The following is a 13,121-nucleotide window of genomic DNA, read 5'->3' as shown; positions in this document are numbered from 1 at the left end:
GTAAACCAGAATTAATTTACACGTTGCACCTTTAAAGAAGCACTGAGTTACTGGTGAGAGTTCGATGCAGCTTCCTGCTCAGCGAAATCAGCACCACTCTGTTGCTGGTTCAAGGCTGAACAACTGATTATTTTTAATTCAAGCTCTTTGGATTTATTTGTTTGTTTGTGCCGGATAGAAATCTCTGTGTATCCAAGCCTCACGCGGGCTGCACCAATAAATGTTGGGGTTATTAGGAGCGAACAATTAGTAAGCTTCAACTTACTTTTGGATTCTTCAATAAATTCTGTAAATATGGGAATATTTACTGATTTATTAATTAATTAAGATATTCTTAGATATACGGGGCACCATTCCCCTTTTACCGGGGAAAAATTGAATCCAAAACTCTTATCAGTCTTTCTTGAAGTTCGTAGAATCCTTGGAGCAGAGACTTCTCTTCGACACAACAAAGCTACTGGAGACGAAAATCTGAATTTTATAACGTTTAATTAACAATTTGTCAAATGAATAAACAGTGGCATAAATGAATAATAACCATGTGATATAATAAAAGGATGTATATTCAAAATAATGTTCAAGGTGAGTGTGTGTGTGTGTGAGAGATGAATGGGTCTTTGTTTCCCCAGAGTAGGTGGGGGAAAGTGAGCTGTGAGTGTGTGTGGGGCTCTGCCCCTCCCCTCGCATTCAACAGGAGACCTGGATGTGTAAAGTTTTCTACTTTCCCGAACACTTAGTGGCTTAGAATCACAGTAAAACTTAACTCAAACACTTCAAAAGTTAACCAACAACAAAAGGGTCACTTGTAAATTATTTAATCTAAAAGGGAGTCGGCAGCCTGGCCAGAGCTGACGACTAAAGATATTAGCGATGATCAATAAGCAGTTTATTCTTTCAAAATGACCCGAAGGACGAATTGGGAGCGAAAGAGGAAAACACGAAGCTACTTTTTAAGCAATAGCGCGGTTTTATTGCTTATTCTGGACTATAGAGGAAACGGGAGAAGAAAAGGAGAGAGAAAAAAATGAGTTTTCTGATCACCAAAGCAGCAAGGCGTCCCCGCTGTTATGATTTGACGGTTCTCCGTTTTCTCCGCAGTTTTCAGCGTCATCCGTCGGTTTAATGCTTTCTCCGTTGTTTGGCTCCACGAGTGTTTCTCCACGGAGCGTCTCTGAGAGCTGAATGGAGCTCCGCTCGTTCCCAGTCAGGTCCCGATGGAGTTGAGTGTAGTTTCCAGCGGTTGCGTGGCTCAACTTGGCACTTAGAGCTTCCGCGTGCTCAAGTTGTCGGAGCGTTGACAAGCGTGTCCTTACCGCCAGGTATCCTGGGCAAAAGAACGAGGATTCTTTGTCTCTGCTGAAGATTTATGGTCTTAGTTCGCGGGAAAAGCTCCACGGCTTCCCGCACATGCGCAGAACGTGTTTCTGGTACTAGGCGGTGACGTCATCACAATGCTTCCGTGTGCAAAGCATCATGGGAAATGAAGTTTCTTGGCGCTGATGTGATTATTTGCTTTTCAGAGCAATTTAAGCACAGTCATTTTGGAGAAAATCACTGCATAGTAATTTCCTCATGAGGTCAGACCCTCAACAGTTATGAACTTTATATTGTAAATAGAATAAATAAAAGAGGTGGTGAGGTTGCCCTATACATTAACAATGGTTTATGACTAGGATGGAAGATAATGTTATGGAAATGGTAACAGTGGAAATTAGCAATGACACATCCAAACATATAATAATCATTTGTGTATACAGAGCACCCAGTTGTTGCATCAGGACATTTACAGATAAAATAAATGAGTTAGTGGATTATATTAAAAACAAAACCTTGTTCATGTGTGGGGACTTCAACATTAACCTGGAACATCCTGCTAGACGGAGAACATCAAGTGATTTGCTTGATTTGATATATAGTTCAGGTTTGTTTCCTTTGATAAACAAACCTACCAGGACCACAACCCTAAGTGCAACAATAATTGATAAGATATTCACTAATACAAAGGAGGATCTTATTAAAACTGGGATATTGATGACAGATATTAGTGATCATTTACCTATTTTTATAGTGTCTAAATATCACAATAATAAAAATGATATCATAAAACATCATTTTATTAATTATAAAATAAATAAATCAGTTAAAGGAGACGTCGAAAGCAGTGCACTAGGACAAGGAAGCGGGGCAATCGCGGAGGTGTCCGAGTCAGGCTTGAGGCTAAGCCAACTCGCCCAGCCATACCATCGATCCTCTTGGCCAACGTACGATCTCTGGACAATAAAATGGACAACATACGACTTCTGAGATCAGCGAATCGCAGAGTAAGTGACTGTTGTGTGCTAGTTTTCATTGAGACATGGCTTAATGACAACCTTCCGGACTCGGCTATACAACTGGAGCAGCTAGCATGCTACAGAGCCGACAGGGCTCTCGCAGACGGAGGCAAGACCCGAGGTGGTGGGGTCTGTGTTTACATCCGTGACGAGTGGTGTTGTGATGCCACTGTAGTACGCAAACACTGCTCATCACTGGCGGAGTTCATGATCGTGAAGTGTCGCCCCTTCTACTTGCCCAGGGAGGTAAGTTTGATCTTGTTGGTCGCTACTTATATACCTCCATCTAGCAACAACAGCGATAGAAATGCGGCGCTGAATGAATTGTATCAGGCCATCAGTGAGCAACAAACAGCACACCCAGACGGTTTCATCATCTTCGCAGGAGACTTTAATCATGCTGATCTTAAAACTGTTCTCCCAAAGTTTCATCAGCATGTACATTTTCCAACAAGGGAAGATAACATATTGGACCTGGTCTACACACAGAAAAATGGAGCATACAAAGCCATTCCCCTCCCCCATATCGGCACCTCTGATCACCTCACTGTTGTGCTAATGCCAGCATACAGACAGGGAGTGAATGACTACGTTTACATGCAGCCAATATCCGGGTTATGATCGGGTTAAGGTCGGCATTTGGGTTTCTGAGTTGATCAGAATAACCCGTTTACAAGCACAAATAGAAAGAGTTACCCCTAACTTGCATAACCCGATGTAAATACGGACGTTGGGGTAGCATCAGGACGTATGGACTACGTCCAGACGCAATATGCGTCATTTCCGGTTCTTCTCGTTCCGGTATCCGTGAAAACAAAATTTTTCCAGTTCGGAAGAGATAGCGACTGCGTTTGTGCTTTAGTTTCCTCGTCACTCCGAAAGTGTGGTGCTGTGCTGCGACTCGCCATGTTGCTCCCAACTTGTTGTTTACTTCCGGTGTTCTGGTGCATACAAGACGTTTCGCTACTCAAAAGACCAAGATTCCTTGCGAACAGAGCATGCGCAGAACACACGCTTTGATGGGGATATCCCGGTATGCGTTTACACGACCAAACATTCGGGTTAGAAAAGGGTTACCTCAGGTGTAGTAACCGGGTTTTTAAAAACCCGGTTATGAGCATATCCGGGTTTCTGGCGGTGTTTACATGGACCTGCGGAACCGGGTTATTGTGAATATTCGGGTTTTAAAAGGGTTACTGGCTGCATGTAAACGCACTGAATGTCATCAAACCTGTTATGAAAGAGGTAAGAGTGTGGCCACAGGATGCCACCTCTGCTCTTCGAGACTGCTTTGGGTCAACTGATTGGGACATATTCAAGGAAGCAGCTACCTACACTAACATCATAGACATCGAGGAGTACACAGATACGGTGAACTCATACATCAAATGCATTGATGATGTAACACAAGTGAAAAGTATCACAACTTGAGCCAACCGGAAGCCATGGCTAACAGGAGATGTCCTCAGGCTGCTAAAGGCCAGAGACAAGGCCTTCAGAGCTGGGGATGAAATGGGCCTGAGAACAGCGAGAGCAAACCTGTCCCGCGGAATCAGGAAAGCGAAACAGGACTACACACACAAGATAACCTCCCACTTAAATGACAGCAAGGATGCACGAAGCCTATGGTAAGGCATCCAGGCTATTACAGACTACAAGCCTACAGCGCGTAGCTGTGAGAGTGACACCACTCTGCTCAACAACCTGAACAGCTTCTTTGCACGATTTGAAACACAGAACAACACACGCCCACAGAAAACACCTCCACACGACCAGCCTCTGTGCCTGTCTGTTGCCAGCGTGAAGAGGACACTCATCACCATCAACGCCCGGAAAGCAGCGGGTCCAGGCAACTTCCCTGGTAGTGTGCTGAAAGACTGCGCAGAGGAGCTGAAGAATGTCTTCACAGACATCTTTAACACCTCCCTGAGGCAAGCCACTGTCCCATCATGTTTCAAGACTGCCACCATCATACCTGTGCCAAAGAAACCATCCCCAGCTTGTTTCAATGACTACCGCCCCGTGGCACTGACACCCATTATTATGAAGTGCTTTGAACGACTAGTCATGTCACACATCAAATCCACCCTACCTCCCACTCTGGGCCAATACCAGTTCGCATACAGAGCGAAATGATCCACAGAGGATGCAATTGCTCTGCCCTCCACCCAGCCTTAACTCATCTGGACAAGAAAGACTCATATGTGAGAATGGTGTTCATAGACTTTAGCTCAGCATTTAACACCATAATACCACAACAACTCATCTGTAAACTGGACAGACTGGGCCTCAGCACCTCCCTTTGCAACTGGCTGCTGGATTTCCTCAGCCAGAGGCCGCAAGTGGTGCGTGTGGGCAACAAGGTCTCAAACAGCATCACCCTGAGCACGGGGGCTCCACAAGGCTGTGTGCTCAGTCCTTTGCTCTTAACCCTGCTGACACATGACTACACACCAACCTACAGCTCCAACCACCTTGTGAAGTTTGCGGATGACAACGCTGGTGGGGCTCATCACCAAGGGCGATGAGACCCACTACAGGAAAGAGGTTGAGCTCCTGACCACTTGGTGTAGAGACAACAGCCTCCTGCTAAATGTTAGTAAGACCAAGGAGATTATTGTCAACTTCCAGAGAGGCCACACCAGCTACCCCCCATTGACCATCGACGGCGCTGCGGTGGAGAGGGTGAGCAGCACCAAGTTCCTGGGGGTGCACATCAGGGAGGACCTCTCCTGGACCACCAACACAGCATCACTGGCCAACAAAGCACAACAGCGCCTCTACTTCCTGCGCAAACTCAAGCGGGCAAGCGCTCCACCACCCATCCTGATCACATTCTACAGAGGAACTATTGAAACATCCTCTCCAGCTGTATCACTGTGTGGGGCGGTAGCTGCACTGACTATAACAGGAAAGCTCTACAGCGCATTGTGAGAACAGCTGAGAGGATAGTGTACCACTCCCCTCCCTGCAAGACATTTACACCACTCGCCTCACCTGCAAAGCCATCACAATTGTCAACGACGCCACCCACCCTGCGCACTGTCTGTTCAGCCTCCTGCCCTCTGGAAAGAGATACAGAATTCTCCGCTCCCGCACTACCAGGCCCACCAACAGCTTCATCCACCAGGCTGTGAGACTGCTGAACTCTCTTCCCTCCCGGCTCCCAGCCAGCAGAATCACCAGTGTGACAGAAGTATAGGAAGATAGACTGGACTCTACACCCCCTACCCCCCATCCATGCACACTTTCCAACAAGGAAATACTCGTTGAACCAAGAACTGGGAAACATTCCTGATTGGAAACAACTACCTCTGCATTGCAATTGCACACACCTGCTGCTATGTATTTTTAGTATATTTTTTTGCTCTATTTACATTACTTATATTACTATTACTGCGGCTATAGTCTTAAGTTGCATTAAAACATAAACCCCTAACTACCACAACCTGGGACTACCTCAAGTAGACTAGTATACTACTTCCAGGGAACACTGTTGAAACACCTTATTTAATTTATTTGATTATAGGTTAGGTCTTGTCTATCCTGTTACCTATTTAATATTACCTTATTGTTAGAGCTGTTTTTGTTGTGCATCTGCACTTTATGTTGTCAATGTCTACGCATGGGACAGTGTGAAACGTAATTTCAATTCCTTTGTATGACAAGCACATTTGAAGAAATTGACAAATAAAGTTTTCTATTCTATTCTATTCTATTCTATTAAAGCCCTGGAGGCCCTAAATAAAGATCTTAAAAAGCAGAACTGGGAGGAAGTCTATGTCAGTGATGTGAACACTGCAAATACATCCTTCATGAGAATACTCCCGAAATCTTTCAGTAATAGTTGTAAATTCTTTAAAATAACAGGTAAAAGGGATAACCAACCATGGATGACTAAAGGCATCAAAAATGCATGTGCAAAAAAATATCTGTTTATGAGATTTTTAAAAGTTACAAACAAAGGAAGCCGAAAATAGATTAAAAAAATATATAAAAATAAATTGGTGTGGGTTAGCGTTAGCTGTGTGCGTTAGCTATGCGCGTTAGTGTTAGCTGTGTGTGTTAGAGTTATTTTTGTGGGTTAGCGTTATCTGTGTGTGTTAGCATTAGCTGTGTGTGTGTGGGTCGGAGCTGCAGGATCACAGCAATCAATCAAAGCTTTATTTATAAAGCGCCTTCTGCAACCCTGTCAGGAAGCCCAAGGCGCTGAACATGGTTCAGTAGAAGTACGAATATATTGAATAAATCAAAAATAAAAGCAATTCAAAATACAAATTACAAAAAAAGGTGAAACATTCTAGTACAGGACAGATGGGTAAAACAAGCGAAAGAGTGAACCAATGAAAACTGTGAAAGAAATTCAACATAAAAGAGGGCCGAATCAAACATGTTCAGGAAATGCCAAGCGGAGGAGGTGTGTTTTTAGGTGACTCTTAAAGACTGGCAGAGATGGGGACAGCCTAACTGAGGGTGGCAACTGGTTCCAGAGTAACGGTGCTAGGACTGAGAAAGCCCGGTCCCCACGGGTACGACACCTAGAACGAGGGACAGCGAGCAGGCCTTGGTCAGAGGAGCGCAGAGCACGTGATGGGGAATGTTTGTTCAGGAGAGTGGCCAGATAGGGGGGACCACTACCCTGGAAGAAATGATAAACAAAGATGAGGATTTTGAATTGTGCACGATAGCAAACCGGAAGTCAGTGCAGGGAGGCCAGAACCGGACTGATGTGGTCCCGTTTCCTGGTCCCAGTCAGGAACCTGGCTGCGCTGTTCTGCACAACCTGTAGGCGACGCAGGGATGACTGACACAAACCTGAATAAAGAGAGTTGCAGTAATCAAGCCTAGAAATTACAAAGGCATGCAGTACCCGCTCCAGGTGAGCTCTCGACAGCATAGGCTTGATATTTGCAAGGCGTCTCAGGTGAAAGAAACTGGACCGGATCACTGAGTTGATCTAAAAAAGCATCACAGCAGATCTAAAAAAGACGAAGATGGCATCAATCATTTCCATCATCCCCTGATTACATTATGGAACTCAGGGATCGCTGAGATAGTCCAAATCTAAGAGTAACATTAACTCACAATCTTTACGCAACAGAAGCGTTATGTGGTGATCTGTGTGCTCCACAGCACACTAGTAGTGGTGATGGTGAACATTCTGCTCACACTCTGAACCATAAAACAGCTGCAGACAGAAAGCACTGGAGCAACTAGTGACTCCTCCCCCTAACTAATCATTTACTGTTTATTTATTATTATTATTATTATTATTATTATTATTGGCTGACACTTGCTGATGTCACATTTTCGGACCGAGATGGGATGCTAGGAACCATGATGAAGTTGAGGGAGCTTCATCCCAGGGAAGAGCAGCTAGGAAGAAGAACTCGTGGTACTTTCTCAGCCTGGAGGGAACCACAGTGTCTGAAAATCCAGTTCAGGAAAGGATATGAATCAAATCTATCCATAACAGGAGAAAATGACTTGTGTAGTCTTCAGACCTCGGTTTGTGCGTAAACAGCTTTATCAACAAGGTGATTAGAATCAGGTGTGTTGGAGCAGCAACTAAAACTTGCTGGGTAGCGTCCCTCCAGGTCCTGGACGCCCTGTCTTAGAGGATGACCTTGTGTTTGTGTATTTTCAGGTCGGTCAGTCTGGCTGACACCAACGTTCTCCTCCGAGAACAGCTCAGCCAATCAGAGCAGGCCAACCAGATACTGAGAGAAGACCTTCAGAAGCTGACAGCTGATTGGACGAGAGCTGTGGAGGAAGCAGAGCAGAAAGAAGCAGATTGGCAGAGAGAGAAGGAGGTTTATTTAGATTAAAACTCTGATTTTCTCTGTAAACAAACTCAGACCCAGCAGGTTGTGTATTTCCTTTGTGATGGCATCATTAGGTCCGTTTCCACCATCAGAACTTCTTTTACCAGACCTTTGCAGCAAGCGGGTGTCTCCACTCCAGCGGGTGGCACAAAAGGGCCGTTTTCTGCATTATTGCAGCAGCAGGGGCGTGTGCTCAGAAATGACCTGGCAGGTTAGCTGAGAAGGCCTTTGGGTTAACTCGTGTTGAAGTTAGAAATGACATCAGCAAAACAACAAGGATTAGTGGAACTGGAAGAGCTGCTGGTGAAGCTGAATGGAAGTCTGTGTGTTTACGTCTCACCTAAACTGATCTTGGTTGATCTGAAGTGATAAACTGGGAGCCTTTATCCTAGTTTACACGTGTTTTAGAAAGCCAAACCCTCAAATGAAGTTAGTTCCAGTTAGCTCATAGTAACTGAAATGGTAAAAAACGCTGGTGGGAGTGAAGCAGGCGTCGATAAAACAGGAAATGGCCCAAGGAGTGGACAACAGCGCTACAGCACCGCTGATTAGGTACGTCCAGGACTGTCAGGTGTTACACGTGTTACTTTGTGGTGATGTTATCAGAAGGCTGCTTCTGAAGTCTCATCGCCTCCGAAGTTATCGTTATCAGCTCGACTCAGCCGTTAACACGCAGATGCAGTTGGTTTCCTACCACATCATCTGGTGCTTCAGCACGACTAGAACCAGTTCCCCTTCAGCCAGACTAACGTTTTTACATGTGTTTAAAAGAAACGATGTTCAAATAGTTAACAGAACAATGTGATTCACAGCGCTCCGTGGTCTCAGAGCACGGTAAAAACAGCGCTTCTGGTCATCGGTGTGTCCATGGGCTAGTTGAAAGCAGTGAGTGAGATCAGCTCAAATTAAGGCCCTTTAAGTTTGTTTGATAGTACTTATCGAGAGGAGCCAGTTGAGGTGGCTCGGGCATCTGGTCAGGATGCCTCCTGGACGCCTCCCTGGTGAGGTTTTCTGGGCACGTCCAACCAGGAGGAGGCCTGAAGGAAGACCCAGGACATGCTGGAGGGACTACGTCTCTCACCTGGCCAGGGAACGCCTTGGGATTCTCCTGGAGGAGCTGGCCCAAGTGGCTGGGGAGAGGGAAGTCTGGGCCTCTCGACTTGGGCTGCTGCCCCACGACCCGACCCCGGATAAGCAGCGGAAAACGGATGATGGAAGTACTTTTTTCCTCACCCCTTTAAAATATTTCAACTTAAACATTAATGGGTTTTTTTCTATTTAAATGAATTTAACACAAAATCTTATATGTGGGCTCTGGACCTGCAGCATTGATTGGCTCTGTTATCTGCATGCTTGATGTCGGGATGGCTCATGCTAATGAGCAACTTTCTGCCACACCATGGAAACGCTTTCCGTGTTGTAGCAATGTTGTTACCCCCAGTGAAATGCTCCCCGTGTCAGGAGAGCGTGCCGGTGTAAAGGGTTTAATTTACATGTTATTTAATGAACCATGAGGCATGAGACTCCATAGGAAATATGGAATCAACCTTATGGATCTGTGGGTACTGTTTAACCAGAAGATTGGAACTTTTTATTGCAGGGATTATGTAACACTTCGTATTGACTGAGAGACAGCAGAAGAAAGAGTCAAGTTTTAAAAGTTTAAAGATTTATTACTAAACAAATTAAAACTAGACTAACTTTAAACACTAAATGTATGGTGTAACTAAGATGAATGAGACGGAGAATGGTGTAGTGTGGAATGTTGCTCAGAACCAGCAAATCCAGAGAAACGATTAGTTCTGATGGGAGTGAAGGTGATGTCTTCGCGCTAAGCTTTGATTCGGAGATTCATAAACACATAAGACGCCATTTTGTCGCTCCACACATACTCTTAGGATGAGACCTCCGTACAGATCCTGAACGTCAGGTCCTCGGACCCCCTTCGGTACCGGAGCCGATTAAACAGCGTCAGCAGTACAACAGACTAGTCTTTGGATTGTCTCCAGGTAAAAAGCGACAGTTTGTTGACAGCGTCAGATGGACCCCGAGGGTCAGTGAGTTCAGCTTTCATTCTGAAAGGAACCGTTGCTTGGTTGGTAAAATGCAACAGATTTTATCCAGCTTGTCGTTGGTTCTTTCAGCTGAAGAGGAAAGTTACGGATTGGCCACTCCGACAACTTCTCTAGAACGCTTTGAACTAGCGTTAAAGATGACGTGGGCATGGTTTTATACTTCGGATGTTTTGGTTTATGGTCGAATGAAAAGGTGACAGGTTTACCAAGCACCACCAAAACCACGCCTCCGTCAGATCTGGCAGATTCTGATTGGATTGGTAAAAGCAATGTGTCATGTCTTAACGCTACGTGAGATCAGTCCTTACACAGTGGAAACATTTAAAGTTATATTACTTATTATATTCTATAGGATTATAATAAAGTAATTAATATTTTCATTTCACAAATTGGTTCACATTTTATTGTTGACTAACACTTTGTTTGATTAGCTTATTAAAAATAGAGTTCTTTGATTTATTAAAAAGAAAGTCCTTTGTCTTCATTCTTCTCTTGCGCTGGAAAGGAAACCAGTTTAGGAGCAGATGCATGAGACCTTGAGCAATATCTCATGCAGATTAGTTCTTGCTGAGGAGAGGTGGGAAATGACTTTTAGGTGGAAAACAGACATTTCATTCCATTACACCGGCAAGAATCAGCGTCTCCATCATCTCTGCCTTGTTTCTAGCTAACTAGACATAGAATTGCATAAACTTTTACCTAACAACGAGAAATTGTTTGTGGGCGACATCAGAGAAGGATGTTTTTATGGTTCTATCGTGACGTTTGATCGAGCTGAACGTTTCTCTGACGAGAGGTTCATCGCTTGTGTGTTAACCCTAATCCTCATAACCAAGTTCCAGCCAGTCAACAGCTCTGTGTGTGTTTAAAACGCTGCTGGCTCCGATTGTTTCTACTCACCATGAATGTCAGTCTGCTGGAGAAAATACAGACAAGACGGCTTAATTTCTACAGCACATTTCACACACAGAGGCTTTGCAGCAGCAAGTACACCTGGAAACAGCTGTCTACTACTTTATTCCAGTAAAACAGGGTTCTGTAGTTAGATGGAGGATGAGCAATATGAAACGGGTAACAGGGAAATTCTCATTGTTTCGTAAAAGTAGTTCTACGTCTAGCTAGCTGGAAACAAGGCGGTGATGATGGAGACGCTGTTTCTGGTCAGCACGCACTCTCGACGCAGGGGGAGCATTTTCCTGGGGGTAACAACATTGCTACAACACCTACATCTATGGAAATGGGTTTGGAATATTTAGGATGCGTGTGATGTTTTAGTCAACGTCAGGTTAGTGGGATGTTGTTTGTCCTGGGTGAGGGAAGGGCCATCATCGTGCATCCACCCCTCCCCTGAAAACGGCTGCTGCTTGATGTGGTGTTGGTAGTATTTTAGAGGTAGTACAAGGTAGTAATTCTACACCAGGGTTTCCGTGTAAGCTCTGTCTTACATCACAGACACAACCGGACCCTGAGTGGAATAAATGATGCCACATTTTGACTGAATGATTGCCTGTGGATGCCTTTTGGCGCTGATCAGTGACATCACTTCCCTTTGTAGCAGTGGTGGCATGTTGTTTGGTGAAGTCCTAAAAGGATTAAATCTCCTGGTCAATTCTGCCCCTCCCAGAAGTTTCCTGGGTCTCCAATGATGAAACATGGCTGTTGTGTGTGTTGTGTGTCTAGTGTGGGCGGGGTCGTGTGGGTCAGCAGCAGGCCCGGTTTCTGGCGGTCTGGAGGTCTGTAGTGGACCTACGGAGACTCTGCCACTCAGTAAAAACAGCTGCTGACAGGTGAGTCTGACTCTCAGCTGCTCTCAGATCTGATTGGTTTCTGGATTCTGATGTCATTCTGGGATCTGGTGCTGCAGGGATCTGTGGCAGCTCAGAGCCGAGTTCTCCAGACTCTCCTCCTCCCTCCTCTTCAGCTGTGACTCTGTCTGCTCCTCCCTGAGAACCAGTGCTCCTCACAACAAACCCTGTGGCCTCCCTCATCCCTCATCCAAACATGTCCTCCCTTCTCCTGACTCATCTCCACCTCCACTCTCCTCATCGATTCTGGGAGTCTTCACCATGGCAGAGATCAAAGAAGAGGAGGAGCAGAGAATGGAGGTGAAGCTCCTCTGTGATTCTGAAGTGCATCAGAGGTAAACTTCATCGTGACTTATTGAGGCTCTGCAGGAGGTTCAGCTCCTCACCTCCTTCACCTCCTCTCTGCTAGGTTGGAGGTGCTCACTACCTCCCTGCAGGAGGATATGGAGAAGGAGATGGACAGGCTCAGAGATACAGAGAGGACTCTGCAGGCTGTCGCTCAGGCTGTTGTCAGACTGGTGAAGTCCTCACACACGCGCACGCACGCACGGACGGACGGACGGACGGACAGACGGACGGACGTAGTTGTGTCATAATGGTTGTTGTGTGTTTTGTCTCCAGTCCAGAGTCCTGAGCAGTAGTGGTTGGACTCTTGCCGTGCCTTCAGACAGTGTCCTCAGCCTGGACCTGTCCTCCCTGCTGTCCGTCCTGTCTCAGACTGAGAGCGTCCTGCAGTGCAGACACAAGGAGCTGCAGGTCAGTTCCCAAATTGGTAAAGGGTCTGTGTTTGATAAAGTGCCCTCCAGAGTCCTGGAACCCCCCAAGGTGCTTTACAACACAATCAGCAATTCACCCATTCACACCCTGGTGGTGATGAGCTACATTGTAGCCACAGCTGCCCTGGCCACACTGACACAGGCGCCACCGGCCCCTCCGACCACCAACAGCAGTCAAGGGGGGTTACGTGTCTTTCCCAAGGACACAGCGACAGACTGAGCAGGGCTCGAGCCCTCAACCCTCCGATTATGATGCAAGCGCTTAACTCCTGTGCCACAGTCCAGCCAAAGCTCTAACACACTCTGT

General features: G+C 45.8%; 1 protein-coding gene across 4 annotated transcripts in view; it reads left to right on the top strand.

Moving 5' to 3' along the window:
* Positions 1-13,121, top strand: part of LOC107372883 (trichohyalin) — a 99,453-nt gene that overhangs the window by 47,132 nt on the left and 39,200 nt on the right. For 3 of the 4 annotated variants that reach the window (XM_070552983.1, XM_070552984.1, XM_070552982.1), the window contains exons 6-10: positions 7,981-8,146; positions 11,914-12,020; positions 12,098-12,373; positions 12,448-12,556; positions 12,660-12,794. In XM_070552983.1, coding sequence (XP_070409084.1) covers positions 7,981-8,146; positions 11,914-12,020; positions 12,098-12,373; positions 12,448-12,556; positions 12,660-12,794 — 793 coding nt within the window. The remainder of the gene's footprint in view (positions 1-7,980; positions 8,147-11,913; positions 12,021-12,097; positions 12,374-12,447; positions 12,557-12,659; positions 12,795-13,121) is intronic. The other variant, XM_070552985.1, reaches the window with a different exon arrangement.

Source organism: Nothobranchius furzeri, chromosome 7 (assembly GCF_043380555.1).
Source record: "Nothobranchius furzeri strain GRZ-AD chromosome 7, NfurGRZ-RIMD1, whole genome shotgun sequence".
In the NCBI taxonomy this organism is placed as follows: Eukaryota; Metazoa; Chordata; class Actinopteri; order Cyprinodontiformes; family Nothobranchiidae; genus Nothobranchius; species Nothobranchius furzeri.
Note: the sequence above shows the minus strand (reverse complement) of the source record. Positions and strands in the feature narration are given on the sequence as shown.